The 16007-nt window shown below is 41.9% G+C and overlaps 1 protein-coding gene across 2 annotated transcripts in view; it reads left to right on the forward strand.

Annotated features, from left to right (window-relative positions):
* The window catches only part of GLRX3 (glutaredoxin 3), a 669028-nt gene extending 668293 nt beyond the window's left edge, over positions 1-735 (forward strand). For both annotated transcript variants that reach the window (XM_044056332.1, XM_044056331.1), the window contains one exon: positions 561-735. In XM_044056332.1, the coding sequence (XP_043912267.1) occupies positions 561-611 (51 nt within the window). In that variant the 3' untranslated portion in view covers positions 612-735. The remainder of the gene's footprint in view (positions 1-560) is intronic.
* Positions 736-16007: the final 15272 nt, after the last annotated feature.

A 16007-nucleotide genomic window follows, 5' to 3' on the forward strand; every position in this document is an offset into this window, starting at 1 on the left:
ATGGGGCTGATGGGATCTGTTTCATAGTGGTTGCTAATAGAAACTAGTATTTAAAAGAATGGCTTAGTAGCTGTTGCAGAAGAACCCAACAGTCCTTTGTTTTTGGTGTGTACTTACACATCTGTACCTGACTTTTAATGACTGTTTTAGTAATACAGTATTTTATTTTCTCAGCTATCTTTTCAGTTAGTTGATGAGAAAAAGGGTGACATCACTTAGTCATCATATCCTTAAGTACTTCCCTCTTGCCTGTTGATGATAAATGTCTCAACCTTACATGAAACATCTTTAGTATTTCCCAAAGTCCTGTCAGGGATATCCATTTCTCTCTCTATCTTATATTATAGACACTGCTTATGATAAGCAGTATCTATAAAATGAGAGAGAGACAGAGAAAGAGATGGATACACATTGCTTAAGAAAAGCAATGTATTTATCAATGATTGATTTAAATGTGCTTGTTTTTCATGTTTTTATATATTCTGATTTGGTTTCATAATAAGGTTTTTGCATTTGTAGAATGTGTCCTTTATTTCACAGTCTTTTCTCTTTCTTTGCAGGAGCTGAAAGAAAATGGTGAACTACTATCTGTCTTGAAGGGAGAAAATTAATGTTCAAAGTCATCTATGCCCAGATAGTAGACTAATTAGTTTCTTGTGTATAAATTTGCAGTAGCTATATAATACTAAGCCATATGTTGCATTTATTTGAATTAAAAACACATTTTTAAAACTACCCCATCCTGTTTCTCTTTACTTGTTTGATTTTGCCTTTATGAGACTTGTATTTCCATGTTTTTTTTAACTCCTTGGCAGAAGATAAACACTTTTCAGTGCATTATTGTGTTGCTTGTCAGGCATATCTGAATTAGTAAAAATTAATGTTATTGTTGGACTACAGTTTCGGTTTTTGGCATCTGCTTTAGTTCTCATGTACTTAACAGCATTGAAAATCAAGTGTGTTGTCATGTGAAGGTTTTTTTTTCCTGAGATGTGAAAACATTTTCTTGTAGTTTTTACGTGCTTCGTTCACACAGATGCTACATCCCCTATTAATCCATTTTGTGTGTTGGAAAAGCTTAACATGTTTCATCATATTGTTCACTGTTACGGTTTGTGGAATATCCTGTCAGCAGGTAGCCCAAAGGTCTACCCGGCTTCCTGAGTTGTACCTTAACCTTCAACCAGTTCCCTCCCGTCAGATGCAAGTTACATTAGTGTTATAAGAGGGAAGTAGCACAATGCCATCTATGCTTCTTTTCTTGCTCAGAAGTACTGCGGTCATATGAATCTTGATTGTCTTGAGTCCTTTAGTTAGCCTACTTCTAGAGAAATGGTAGGTACTGTGTAGGGGACTTTATTTTACCCATTTTAAAGCTATTTTTACAGTTTTTTTCTAATGTCTAGTAGAAACAACTTCTAAATCAAAGTCACTAAGAAAAATAACAGTGTTTGATTATGGGATGCAAATGCTTCATAAGGATTTCCATTCCGAGTGCCTTTGTACATCAGCACAGATCACAATGTGGATGCATCCCCGCATTGTACTGTGCTCACCCTGAAGACAGTTAAAAGGAGAACAAAATCTTTCTGAGAGTTTGCATCTGAAGAGAGGTTGCCAGTGAAAAATGAATAGTAACTTGCACCCTTAACAGTTTTCAAACTACATGCCTCCCTACATTTTTTTTTATTTTTCAGATTCACCTTTCTGATTATTTTAAATATATAAAGACTTAACACCAACCTTTCTGGATAGAAGAGTCCAATAAATAGACTCCCGTTATACTATTCAACAAATGTCTCTTCCTATATGGAAATTATTAATAAACATTGGGGTGTTCTTACTACAGATAAACATATTAGCAAGTTAATAGATGACAGACCCAGATTTCTATTTAAAAATCTGAAATCATTGAAAAGACAACTATGTCACCCTGTTAGTAAACCACTTGAATGTAAAATCAAAGTTATAACACCTTCTGGCAAGTGTTCTATATGTCAGTATATAGATAGCAGTGCACAATTCGTACATCCTGACCAGAATAAGGTCTATCATTTTGAAATATTTGTTACCTGTAGTACTGCCTCAGATGCTCTAAGTTTGATGTAGTTAAGACAGATAGGGCACTAAGAGAGAGAGTTAAAGAACATATTTATTATATTCAGAAAACGAGTAAAGTTAGTGCCCTGTCTAAACGTGTTGGCTACATACTCGGGGCACATATTTAGATTCCTGGTTATAGGTAGAGTTTTTGAAACTGTGAGGGGAGGTGACATTAGGAATATAACTGAACGAATAGCAAAATGGATAAGACTGTGAGGGGTGACTATGGACATGAATTGAATGACTTTATACCAATTAAACCCAAGTTAAAATCGAACCTCTATCTAGGCAAAAAATGTAGGTTGTATTGTGTGTGTGTGTGTTTTTGTTTTTATTAACAAATCTTAGTTTTTATGTTTGTACAGGTTTTCATTGAATAGGATGTTTTTAAAGGAGTAACTTGTTTTAATGTAGTAATGTATTAATGTAGCAATTTGTTTTTGTGGTATTAGCTTAAGAATGCTGGTCATATGATTAATTAGTGCTTCAGGTTTGTATATTTAATGGAGTAGTGTGAAGAGGGCTACATTATCTGATGAAGCAGCAGGAGCTGTGAAAGCGCTTATGACTTGTGAATAAAACTACATTTTATCCTGGAGAACTGTGCCATTTGAGACGCCATCTGTGTTCTTGGATTTTACTGTTTCGTTGTTATTGGACTCTTCTGTCCAGGAAGGTTGCTGGTAGTGTTTATTTGTTTAATACTTATTTGGCTGTTTACCACCAGACCACTGGATGAAATGGCTGAAGGAAGTGACACCACTGAGTTAGAATATACTCCGAAGGTTATTCAACAGGAGATAACTAGAGGTATGGAAAGACTATATAAAATTATGAAGGATAAAGTCAATCCGTTGGTTAACAATGTTTCAAGTAATAATGAGAACGATGCTCCTTTAATTAATATTGTCCAGTTGAAAAACAAACTGTATTCCATTGAAAATAATTTTAAAGTGACACCAGTGCCCAGAAGTACCACCTTAGAGGTATTGTGTTAAAGAGGAGATAATCCCAAGAGGCTTGCATATTTTGAAAATGCCAGCTCAAGCAGATTCTGATGTAGAATTATTGGCAGAATGGCAAAGAATTAATATAAACTGCAGCATTGAGTGCCTGAAACTATTAATTAAATCATCTAATAGAGAAATCAAGACGCCTTTATCAGCTACTTGAACAACAATATGAGGAGTTGCTTGCTCAGTTTAGTGAGGAAGTAGTTGATAAGCATATGCTTGATGTAGGTTGACACAATATCTGTGTATGAAAGGAAATTGGTAAAGACTTAACAGAGAAAACTTGCAAGGGATCATTCTGATTTTAAACAAGGGGAACGTATTCATTTGGCTGAGATACAATGAACTTTGGAAGAGCATCTCTGGAGCCACTGAGTCCCTTGTTACTTTGACAACCAATTCTTCAACCAATAAAGAAACAGCTCCTCCTGCAGGGTCCGTAATGATGTGCAGAATATTAAAGCGGTTAAAGATTTGGGAGCCAGAAGGAAGACGTTTAATGTTCCAGTGCAAGTTCATAGGGAGCAAAATGCTGTCAGTGATAATATTTTAGCAAACGAAGCAATACAAAGTTTAAATAGGCCAAATTCTAATACTCAACACCCTCTAGTTGCACAGAAGTATCCCCTCCCTTTACCTATAAGGGAATGGACCTCAAAGCAGCAGAAACAATGCTCACGGAGTCGGAGCAGATACAAAAGAAAATCGGAAGATGACTTAGCAGTCATGCCTAACATCAAGAAGGTGTTTATGAAGATGAAAACAGCTTGGTTTGGAACTTGTCCTCATACTCTTTAATTAAGACTGAAGAAAAGGTATTACAAAAAAGACTGCCGTTTATACCTAAAAGGTACTCTGATTTTACTGATGTTATTTTAGATATCAAATTGTTTACCAGAAATTTTATGTTAAAGTTAATGTATAAAGATGAAGGTGATGTCAATGTAAATTCGAAAATGTTTAAAAAGCCAAATACTTTTGTACTGTTGTTAATCCTTTGGTAAATGCATTTGAAAAACTTTGCATAGATGAGCTATATAAAATTAATACTTCCAAAAATAGGGTTGACAAGCACTTCAAAGAAGTTTTCAGCTCTAAAGCAAATTCAGGAGAATAGTGATATAGTAATAAGGCCCACTGATAAAGGTGGAGCTGTAGTAGTTTGATTGTTTGGTATAGAGATGCTATGATTAGTATGCTCAGTGACATTAATATTTATTGTAAAATTAGTAAAAATGACAGTAAGGATATGGAAACATTTATTACGCAGACTTTAAATACGTTATACGAACGGAAATTGATAAGGATGTATTAGATTATTTTATTGTTAAAAATCCCCTGATACCAATTATACAAGGATTGCCAAAGCTTCATAAAAATAAAATATATCCACCTTTGCTCCCTATACTGGCAGGGCGCAACTGGTGCACAGAACCTATATTAATTTATTTATAGAAGTTTTTAAGACCAGTTTTGAATGGAATTGATCATGTCCTCAAAGACGCATAGCAGTTTTAGTGATTTATATGCTTTGTTAGAGCAATCTACTGTATCTATTAGTAATTTGATGTTGGTCACTTTAGACGTTACGTCGCTATTTACAGTGATACCCAATTATTTGGGTATAGAATGTGTTCAGAAGTTTTTAAGGTTGTATTCTCAAACTGATGACATCTACACTAGTTTGTACTTTGACATCTGTGTTGGAAAATAATTTTCTTTTTGGTGATTCTATTTATTGTCAGCGGAATGGCGTAGCCATGGGTACCTCGTGTTCCAGTAGCTACGTCAGTTCCATTATGGCAGTATGGGAGCATGACTATATTCATCAAGGTCCCTACAGTCAGCGTGTCATTTTTTTTATAGACTATTCTTCGACGATTTGTTGTTTTTATGGGAAGGAAACATGGAGCAATTTAATGAATTTGAAGAGTATATTAACACTACTACTGTATTTTTACACTTTACGTCCGTTTCATCTAGGAAAGTAAAATTTTTTAGATGTTAGTATTGAGGTAAGTGAAGAAGGTTGTTTATTCACTAAGTTGTATAGGAATCTTGCCATGTCAGTCACCTATTATCCAGGGATAGTATGCACCCCCCTCACATTTTTAATAATGTGGTCAGGAATCAAGTGTTTATAGAGCTTCCAGGCTGAATGTTCGAGATGAAGATTTTGTCAGTGAAGTAGGGGTCTTACATAAAGAGTTAAGAGACCGGGGTTATGAGACTCAAAATATTATGAGAAGTATTAGTGATGTTCAATCCCTGAGATACACTACTAAGCCATATTTTTCCAGGGTTGATGAACTACCCTGTAGAAATAAGTACACCACGTTAAATAATAAATTGAGTCCCATTATGCTATTCAACGAATGTTTCTTCCTATATGGAAATTATTAGTAAACATTTGGGTGTTCTGACTACAGATAAATATATTAGCAAGTTAATAGATGACAGACCCAGTTTTCTATTTAAAAATATGAAATAATTGAAAAGACAATTGTCACCCTGTTAGTAAACCACTTTAATGTAAAATCAAAGTCACAACACCTTGTGGCAAGTGTTCTATATGTCAGTATATAGCTAGCAGTGCACAATTCGTACATCCTGACCAGAATAAGGTTTTGAAATATTTGCTACCTGTAGTACTGAATATGTGGTTTTAGTTCACTACTTCAAATGCTATAAGTTTTATGTAGGTAAGACAGGGCACTGAGAGAGTTAAAGAACATATTTATTATATTCAGAAAGAGTAAAGTTAGTGCCCTGTCTAAACATGTGTTAGCTATAGACTTGGGGCACATATTTAGATTCCTGATTATAGGTAGAATTTTTGAAATTGTGAGGGGAGGTGACATTTGGAATGTAACTGAACAAATGGAAGCAAAATGGATAATAAGACTGAGGACTGATTATGGACATGGATAGAATGACTTTATACCAATTAAACCCAAATTAAAATAGAGACCTCTAACTAGGTAAAAAAATTTTAGGTAGTATTGTGTTGTATATTTTATATACATACATACATACATATATATTAACAAATCTTAGTTTTTATGTTTAGACAAGTTTTTGTTGAATAGGATGTTTTTAAAGTAGTAACTTGTTTGTTTTAATATAGTAATGTGTTAATGTAGCAATTTGTTTTTGTGGTATTAGCTTTTTAAGAATTTTGATCATGTGATTAGTTATTCAGGTTTGTATATTAAATAGAGTAGTGTGAAGAGGGAGTCATTATCTGATGAAGCAGCAGGAGCTGCGAAAGTGCTTATGATTTGTCAATAAAACTACATTTTATCCTGGAGAGCTGTGCTATTTGTGAGTCCACCTGTGTTCTTGTATTTTAAATATATACTTCTGTAACATATTGTTTGTGTGGGTATATGTAGCACAATTTGTCTGATTTTTTTTTAATTTGTTTTAAATATAAGTTGATCCTAAAATTTTCCAGCAAGAAGTTTAGCAAAAGTTACTAGCCAGTAATAAAATCCATAGTTAAAATGTTCTGAAATAAGTAAAAATCATTCAAACTGGTATCATTGTAATACACCAATATCAGTGTCCATCAGTTACAGCTACTTCAGTATGTACACCTCCAAGTGTACTTGTTTTGCACAAATGTGCAATAGCACCGTAAAAGCCAGACTAATTACTGTTTAATTTGTTCACGGCAGCAGGGCAGTGATTCTAATCTAAAGATCTGAAGTAGTTAACTTCATTTTATCTGCAACCTGTGGGTATACGGATCCGTATGGGATCCGAGCTGGCAACTTTTTTTTCTAGCATTTGCTCTGAGCTCCTCCCCTTACCCATAATGCCCTACCATCTCCTATCTTCCCTCAGATCTCGTTTGCCGTGCCAGTAGTGTGCATCATGGTCTCCTTTGCTCTGAGCTAAGGGATAGTAAGTAGAAACGTTTTGCTTATATCTAGGTGTGCTTGTCTAGGATTACCCTTCCTCCCCTTCTGTAGTAACGCGTTTGGTCGTTAGTGTAAAAAAAAAAAAAGTTTTTTGTATTAGCGTAGTAGTTAGGCCTGCCCTTCCCTTACCTTTGTGTGTGTGTGGTTTTTGGAAAGGTAGTGCTTATACTTTTGAGTGCCAGGACTATGGCTGACCAGCAAAAGCCATTGTTCAAAAAATGTACAGAGTGTGGCCATAAGCTTTCCCCTGCCGATGGTCACACTCTGTGTGTGATATGCTTAGGAGTGGCACATTTATCCACTCAGTGTGCTGTCTGTTCAGGCTTCAACCCTATGGCCCTTAGGGATCGTAAGGCCAAGCTAGTTACCAAAGGCCTTCTCCCTGTTGCCATGCTGGAATCTGCCTCGGCCGCTAGTGTACCACCCCAGACAGGGATTCATCCTCCCTCTTCGTCTGGCGATGGGTCCTCGAAGGACAGATCTTCAGTCAGCGAGTCTGACAAAGATAAAGAAAAAGAGAAGGAAAAGGAAAGGCACAAAGAAGAAAGGGAGAAAAAGAAGGACCGGCATCATAAGAGATCCTAGACAGGGAGCTCTTTCTCAGCCCCCCATCTAAGACCATGAGGCCTGTTTCTCCTCAGCTCTGGTCACCTCGTTTCTCACCGGAGCCGTTGGAACATTCGGACCTGAGGCCCTCTACCCCTCTGCACAGACCAGCCAGATCCGAGTTGGTGGCCTCTTCGAGGTCGACTCGGAGCCTGTCGGACATGGATATGGACAGGATGATGCGGAGATTTATTCAGACCCAAATTCAGGTGGGAGTCTTGCCAGATCCCTCTCCCTCTGGAGGGGCAACCTCCATGCCTCTTTTCCGCCCCATCTCTCCTTCCCCGATCCGTGCTTTGGCTTTGTGGCTCTTGGATCTGAGGTTTTTCGGAGCTGGTAGCTCTGCACCGACGGTTCCTCCAACCTCGACTCCGGCTGTTACCTTGAGTTCCTGGGATCTGACTTGTTCGGATCCGAGTGACTCTCGGAGCCGTGGACAGGGAGTCGGACCCAGGGGAATGGATTCTTCGGCTCCGACCCTTTCAGACCCGATCCATTCCCTTGGACCTCAGGCTACCCTGTCTTCGGCTCCGGTCCCCACTTCGGATCTGGGGAGGACTTCTCCCTCGGCCTTCAAAGTGGTGGAGAAGGTTCTCTCCCAGGGATTGAGACCCCAAGCCCATCCCCTCGGATACCACCCAGGCCCCCTGGATTTGGCAATGACTCCCTTCACCCTGTCTCAGGGAAAATCCGTGCCAGAGGATCCCCAGGTAATTTTCCCCGAGGAAACTATGCGACTTGCGGATCCCCTTCTGAAAGTCCCACTGAAGAGGGTCACCGCAAGTGCAAAAGGAGACACTTGGACTCCCTAGAGTCCCTCACCACTGACACTGACTTAAAGGAGAAGGTTCCCCCAGGTCACCTCCCGAAGACATCTCCTTCGGAGAAATTATGGAGATCCTCCGCCAGAGGGGGAGGTTGGTCAGCCCCAAAACCTTCTGGAGGTGAGTCAGTGTTCCTGGAGGCCTTTGGCACGGGCCCATCTACTTCCTGGGTGTCCCCACCAGCAGACCCCTTGGTGGACCTCATCACCACGAGGGCATGGAAGGAGCTGGACACCGTTGAGCTTATCCCCAAACGTCCTGGCAAGGTTTTATCTCCTCCTTCTGATAGACAACCCTGGTCGAAAGGAGCCCCAGTTGATGCTATGTTGGTCGCAGCGGCCACAAAGAAGGAATTAGCACAGGAGAGTTCCTTAGTCCATCCTCCAGACAAGGAGTCCAGGTCGGTGGATAGGTTTGGGAAGCGCGTATACTCCTCAGCGACTTTTTCTATCCATGCGCTGAATCATTTGGCACATATGATTTGACTTCAGCGAGACCTTGCTTTGGAATTCGCTGAGTCACCCCCAGAGTCTTTATCGCCACAGGACAGACAGCTGTTCTCGGCGAAAATGTCTACTCTGAAGTCAGTCTCAAATACATCTATGCGGCTACTTTCCCATACCACAGAAGGAGCAGCTAGAGCGGCTGGGACAGGCATAGCCATGAGGCGTCATGCCTGGCTCAGATTGTGTCAGTTCGTGGATCCTTTCAAGGCGTCATTTATCAATGCTCCCTACGACGGTTCTTCCCTCTTTGGGAAGACAGTACATGACACACTTGTCCAGAGCAAAAAGGACGGGAAGACTTTGTCTGCCATTGGAGTCGACTTTTCTAGCCCCCAGCAGTCTTTTTCTAGGAATCAAAGAGGACAGAAGAAGATGAGGTTCTGAAAATCTCAGTTTTCCGGGGATTCTCAGGACAGCTATTCCCCAGAGGCAGAGGAGGACAGAATCAACGCCACCCAGAGGTAGAGGGGGTCCCAGGAATTTCGGGTCTAGGGAACCCTTCTCTGATAAACCCAGTCAGCAGCCCTGAGGGGTTGTCTGACTGTCCTACTCTGGAGGCAGTCGGGGGACGATTGTCCTTACACCCAGTGGTATGGGAGTCCATTACGACAGATCGCTGGGTTCTTCAGATATCATCCAGAGGTTACTCTGTTCCTTTTATTGCCCCTCCAGATATTACAAAACACCTCCCGGATGTTCCACCCACTCACAGGGAGGCTGCAGCTCTAGAGGTTTCAAAGCTGTTTCTCAAACGAGCCATCGAAAAGGTCCTCCCGATCAGTTCAGATAAGGAGTTTACTCAAGGTTCTTTTTGGTGCCAAAAAAGACGGGAGAACTCAGGCCCATTCTAGACCTGTCAACATTAAACCTGTCGGTAGCAAAACAGAAATTCTGGATGGTCAACCTACAGTCCATTATACCTTATCTCCGAGAGTGCGACTGGATGTGCTCGTTAGACCTTCAGGATGCTTACTACCACATCAAAATACTCAGAAGCTCCAGGAGGTTTCTGCGCTTCCGGCTGGGAGCCAGTCACTTTCAGTTCAGAGCCCTACCCTTTGCTCTCACCACAGCGCCCAGGATGATCACCAAGGTAATGGCAGTTGTAGCAGCTCACCTGAGGCTTCAGGGTATTCAGGTGTTTCCATACCTGGACGACTGGTTCTTCGCTGCGCACAGCAAGCATCACTTGTGTCTGGCCTGAGATTATTTCATTCGGTTAGCAGACCTACTGGGAATTACAGTCAGTGTTCACAAATCCCATTTGCAACCAGTACAAATTCTAGACTTCATTGGGGCACGGTTAGACACTTTGCAGATGAAGGTATTCCTAACTCCAGACAGGATTTTACATCTCGGGTGTCATATAGCTCAGATAACTAACTCCTAGTCTTCAAAGGCGAGTGAGGTTCTCTGGGCTCTGGGCTCCATGGCTGCCACCATATCTATTCTCCGCATGCATGCCTTCACATGCGGGTTCTTCAATGGACTGTGGCTGTTCAGTGAACTTGGCTAGACTACCCTTGGAATTTCCAGTCAAGATCAGTCACGTCTGCAGGACATCTCTTCTTTGGTGGTTAACTTCACCGAGATATCAAAAGGACGCCATTTCCGCCACCCCCAGTCCAAACCACAGTGACCACGGACACCTCCCAACTCGGGTGGGGGGGACACTGTTCGGGAAGGACAGTCCAAGGCACGTGGTCCCAGACAGAGACCAATTTGCACATAAATGTTCTAGAGATGAGGGCAGTGCTTTTAGCGTTGTAAGCCTTTCACACAGTCCTCCCTCTTGGATTGATTGCAATTCAGTCAGACAACATGTCGGTCGTCTGATATATCAACAAGCAGGGGGGAACCAGATCCTACCCTCTATGTCGCGAGGCCATGAGAGTGTGGGAATGGGCGATTTCCACCTGTCAGTTTCTGATAGCAAAGCACATCCCGGGGCACTCCAACATTTTAGCGGACAGATTGAGCCGGGCCATTCTGATGCCTTACGAGTGGTCTCTGAAACAGTCAGTAGTGGAGGAGATTTTCCTGGCATGGGGTCAGCCTTGCTGTGATCTCTCCGCATCTCCTTCCAACGCGAAATGCAGTGAGTTCTTTGCTCTGATTCCCTCACCAGGGGAAGTCCCCAGAGACCCTTTTGTCCATGTTTGGCCCTCCGGGCTTCTGTATGCTTATCCACCTTTACCTCTCTTCCAAAGTTTCTTCAGAAAGCTTGCCGACTATGGTGCAAAGTGATCCCCATTGTCCAGTTCTGGCCTCGTCAGGTTTGGTTCCCATTCCTTTGGTCTCATCGCTTAGCTCCCCTGTGGGTTCTGGATCCCTGCCTGTATCTAATTTCCCATCTGTCTGGGACATGTCCGCCCGATCTGAGCAGCCTTAAGCTAACAGTTTGGTTGCTCCAGTTCCGTTAATCGCCAGAACTCCCGGTCTTTCATCCCAGGTAAAATCCTTTCTGGTGGCCTCTCTTAAACACTCCACTAGGAAACTTTATTGCAGTAAATGGAAGCGCTTTTCCATTTGGGCCTCATAGAGAGAAATAGATCCCTTTACAGCCCCTGTTCCAGCGGTGTTGGACTTCCTGTCTGGTATCTTTCAGCAAGGATCTAGTTCCTCCACAGTGAAAGTACAATTGGCAGCCATTTCCAGTTTTCACATTGGTGAAGACAACATGGCCTTAGCCCCCTCTAGGCTGTGTAAGGCTTTTCTTAAAGGTACTTTTCTGTTACGGCCCCTGTCAAGATTCTTTACCTCCTTGGGACCTTACTTTTGTTTTACAGGCATTGGTGGCCCTCCTTTCAACCCGTAGCTCGTGGACTTAAATTTTTGTCCTGGAAGACAGCTTTCCTAGTCGCCATCACATTGGCTAGGAGAGTTTCTGAGCTTCAAGCTCTGTGTGCCGTGCCTCCGTATTCCATAAGGATAGGGTCTCCCTCCATACTTAACCCTTCCTTCTTACTTAATGTGGCATCTGAAGCAAACATAAACCAGTCCATTAATCTGCCTGTTTTCTTTCCCAACTTCCAAAATAAAGGTGAATACAAACTCCATTTGTTAGATGTTCATAGACAACTTCATTTTTATCTTCATAGAACAAAGTCTTTCCGCAAGACTGACCAATTGTTTGTTTCCTTTTCCAAAGCGTTTATGGGAGAAACTATTTCTAAAGTTTCTTTAGCCCGATGGAGCACTCTTTGAATTTCACATGCCTACAAAGCAAAAGGTTAATCTCCTCCTGGTATAGTTAAGGCTCACTCTACCAGGTCCATGGCGACTTCTGCTGCTTTTTGGTCCAGGGTACCTTTGGACGATATTTGTGCAGCAGCGACATGGGCCAATTCACATACCTTTATTTCCCATTACAAACTGGATCTGATTTCGGGGGGTAGAGCATCCTTTGGCTCCGCGGTGCTCAGGAATATCCTTCCATAAGGGCCTCTCAGGATCAGAGTAGCTGGGGACTCTGTCCCACAGGTTGCAGATAAAGTGAAGTTAAATATTTCAGATAAAGAAGTTATGTACTCACCATAACATTCCATCTGAGTAGTTATACTTCATTTTTCTGCAACATTCCTTCCCTCCATCCCCCGGACCTTATCCTGTTTTCAGGTTTGTTATTGGGTTGAGTTGCATATATATTGTTAGTTGCAGCAAACTGGATCTGAGGGAAGATAGGAGATAGTAGGGCATTATGGGTAAGGGGAGGAGCTCGGAAGCCCCTTGGGAAAAAATTTTGATGGGCTTAGAAAACCCGGTTGCTTTTTTTTTTTGTACAGGCCTCCTCGAGGGTGGCTGCTACTAGTTCTGTTCTTCGCAGGCATGCCTGGTTGAAGGATCAGAATTTAGCTGAGCATGTTAAGACAAGGATTTTGGATGCTCCTTTACAGTCTGATGTGTTGTTTGGATCGCCTGTGGAAGCAGTTTTAAAGAAAATGGAGGACAAAGCTAAGTCTATGCAAACTGTTAAAGATTTTTGCAGGTGCAGCCACGAAGTTTAGTAGAAATTGGCCTGCTAAGGGGTGGACATATCCTGCTTATGATTCCCAGTCTAGGGGTAGGACTAGGCGTGGTAGGGGCAGGGCTCAAGGTTCTTTTAGGCCTAGAACAGGAGTTCACCTGCTCAGACTTCTGGTGAGGGCAGGGTCAGTCCTTTCGTAAACAGACCCAATGACCTGTCTTTTCAGCTGCCAGTAGATTCTCGTCTGGCAGCTCCTTTGGGAGGAAGACTGTCTCTTTTCAAAGAAAATTGGGATTTAATTACTCAAGACAAATGGGTGTTGGATATCATTCACCACGGTTACAGATTTTATTTCCATACAATGCCCCTTTCAAAGGCATGCCAGGCGTTCCTCCTCCACAAAGGAAAGAGGCTCACAAGCAAGTTTCTCAGTTACTCCAGATGGGGGCCATTCAGCCAGTCCCTGTATCAGAAAGGGGCCTAGGATTTTATTCTCGCCTGTTCCTAGTACCAAGAAGGGGAACACGTGGAGACCAATTTTGGATTTATCTCTCCTCAACACTTTTCTGGACATTCCCAAGTTCAAGATGTTGTCGTTACAACAGCTTTTACCTCTGCTGGGCAAAGATCACTGGATGGTAACTTTAGATCTCAAGGAAGCTTACCTTCATGTGCCTATAAGGCTAAGTTGCAGGAAGTATCTGCGGTTTCGAGCTGGAAATTCTCATTATCAGTTCTCTGCATTGCCCTTTGGCTTATCTACTGCGCCCAGAGTATTCACAAAGGTTCTGGCTCAGTGATAGCTTACTTCAGGCTTCAAGGAATTCAAATCTATCCTTACTTGGGCGACTGCCTGATTCTGGCTCAAGAAAGGAAGACCTTCTACAGCATCTGGAATATGTTATAGCAGTGCTAAGATGCCTAGGGTATTCTGTGAGCGAAATAAAGTCCAGTCTAGTACCCTCTCAAGACATGTGCTTTCTGGGTGTGAGACTGAATACAGCAGCAGATGGCCTTTTAACCCGGACAAACAAAGAGTCTGTCACTTTACTTCCATCAACTATCTCATCAGTCCGTGCTGACTGCAAGGACAGTCCTTCAAGCATTAGGGTTCATGGCATCTTGTATTCTGGTGCTTCCCAATGCCAAACTGCATATGAGGAAGCTACAATGGTATCTCAAAATGTATGGACACAGCACTGCCAGGATTTGGACACTGTCATTCAAATAATACCTTGCCTTCAAAAGAATTCTTGTGGTGGGCTCAGGAATGTCACCTAAACAAGGGACTCTCTGTGACCGGCCAGAGGCAAGTCAGATTTTAACGACAGATGCCTCGGACATTGCTTGGGAGCTCATCTAAATGGAAAGTGGATACAAGACAAGTGGCCTGCCAGACTACAGCATCTACATATCAACATGAAGGAGATGTTAGCAGTCAGTTTGCATTAATGGCTTTCAAGGAGTTACTTCTTCCAGGGCAGGTGTTGATTCTAACAGACAACACAACTGTCATGTGGTACATCAACAAGCAAGGGGAACACATTCTTATCCTCTATGCAGGCAAGCAATGATTTTATGGGAGACTGCTAAGCTTGCAACTAACTCTTCAGGCAAGGTTTCTGCCAGGAGCACAGAACTCCTTAGCAGATGTGTTAAGCAGACAAATCATGGATCCCCACAGTGGAAACTGGATCTTCATGTATTTCAGAAATTGACAGTGTCATGGGGAACTCCAGACATAGATCTGTTTGCTTCTCCACTAAACCACCAGCTGCCAAAGTATTGCACAAAGGGTTTCATCACACAGCTTGGAAAGTGGATGCTCTGTCTTTCAGTTGGAAAAACCTTCATGTGTATGCCTTTCCACCTCTGCCTCTTCTTCCAAAGGTACTATTAAAGGTCAGACAAGACAGGCCAAGGATGATTTTGATAGCTCCAGATTGGCCTCGGCAACACTGGTACCCACTACTCACGAGTCTGGTAAAGAAGCCTCCATGGCCTTTACCTCTGATTCCTCATCTGTTATCTCAGAAGGACGGTCATCTGCTCAATGTCAAGCTTCACTCTCTTCATCTAACAGCCTGGCATATTCTGTGTTGAAACACAGCAGGTCTCAACTTCCTCAACAAGTTTTAAATGTGATTATGGAAGCTAGAAGACCTAGTACAAGGAGAGTGTCATGAAAAATGGAAGAGATTTTTATTTTGGAGTACAGCAAAGAATTTGGAGATTTCTGAGCCTAATTTGAGTGTGGCTCTTCAATATCTTACTGAGTTATTGGACAAAGGTTTGTCCTTCTCTTCCATTAAGATTCATGCTGCAGCAATTTCAGCTCACTATGATTGTGACCCACCTTTGTTTTAGCATCCTTTGTTCAAGCAGTTTCTTAGAGGGGCAAAGAATATAAGACCCCACGTAGAGCTCCTACTCCTGCTTGGGATCTCAATTTTGTGTTGGAAAAACTTACTCTACAACCTTTTGAGCCTGCAGCTACTGCTGAATTGAAATACTTGTCATGGAAGACTGCTTTTCTGTTGGCTATTACTTCTGCAAGAAGGGTGTCTGAGTTGCAGGCCCTTATGGCAGTAGAGCCCTTTTTGATTTTCCATAAGGATAGGGTATCATTACGTACTAATCCTTCCTTTATGCCTAAGGTGGTTTCTAGTGTGGCTTTAAACCAAACTATTCATTTGCCTACGTTTTATGCAGACCCTCAAAATAAAGGGAAAAGATTTTGCACACTTTAGATGTACACAGGCAATTGCGTTATTATTTAAGCAGGACTAAGGATTTTAGGCAGTCTCAGCAGTTGTTTGTTTCTTTTGCTTTGAGTTCACAGGGCAAGCCTGTGTCAAAACAAACTATTTCTAGGTGGATTGGCTTTTGCATTGCATTTTGTTATTCCCATCATGGCAAGGAGATTCCAGCTGGGATTAGGCCTCATTCCACTAGGGCTACTGCCACTTCAACAGCATTTCTAAGGGGGGTGGCAACTAAGGATATTTTGGAAGCAGCTACTTGGAGTTCAGTGCATACTTTCTCTAAGCATTATCACCTTC

This window comes from Protopterus annectens, chromosome 14.part0 (genome assembly GCF_019279795.1).
Source record: "Protopterus annectens isolate FY-2018-M chromosome 14.part0, PAN1.0, whole genome shotgun sequence".
Taxonomy (NCBI): Eukaryota; Metazoa; Chordata; order Ceratodontiformes; family Protopteridae; genus Protopterus; species Protopterus annectens.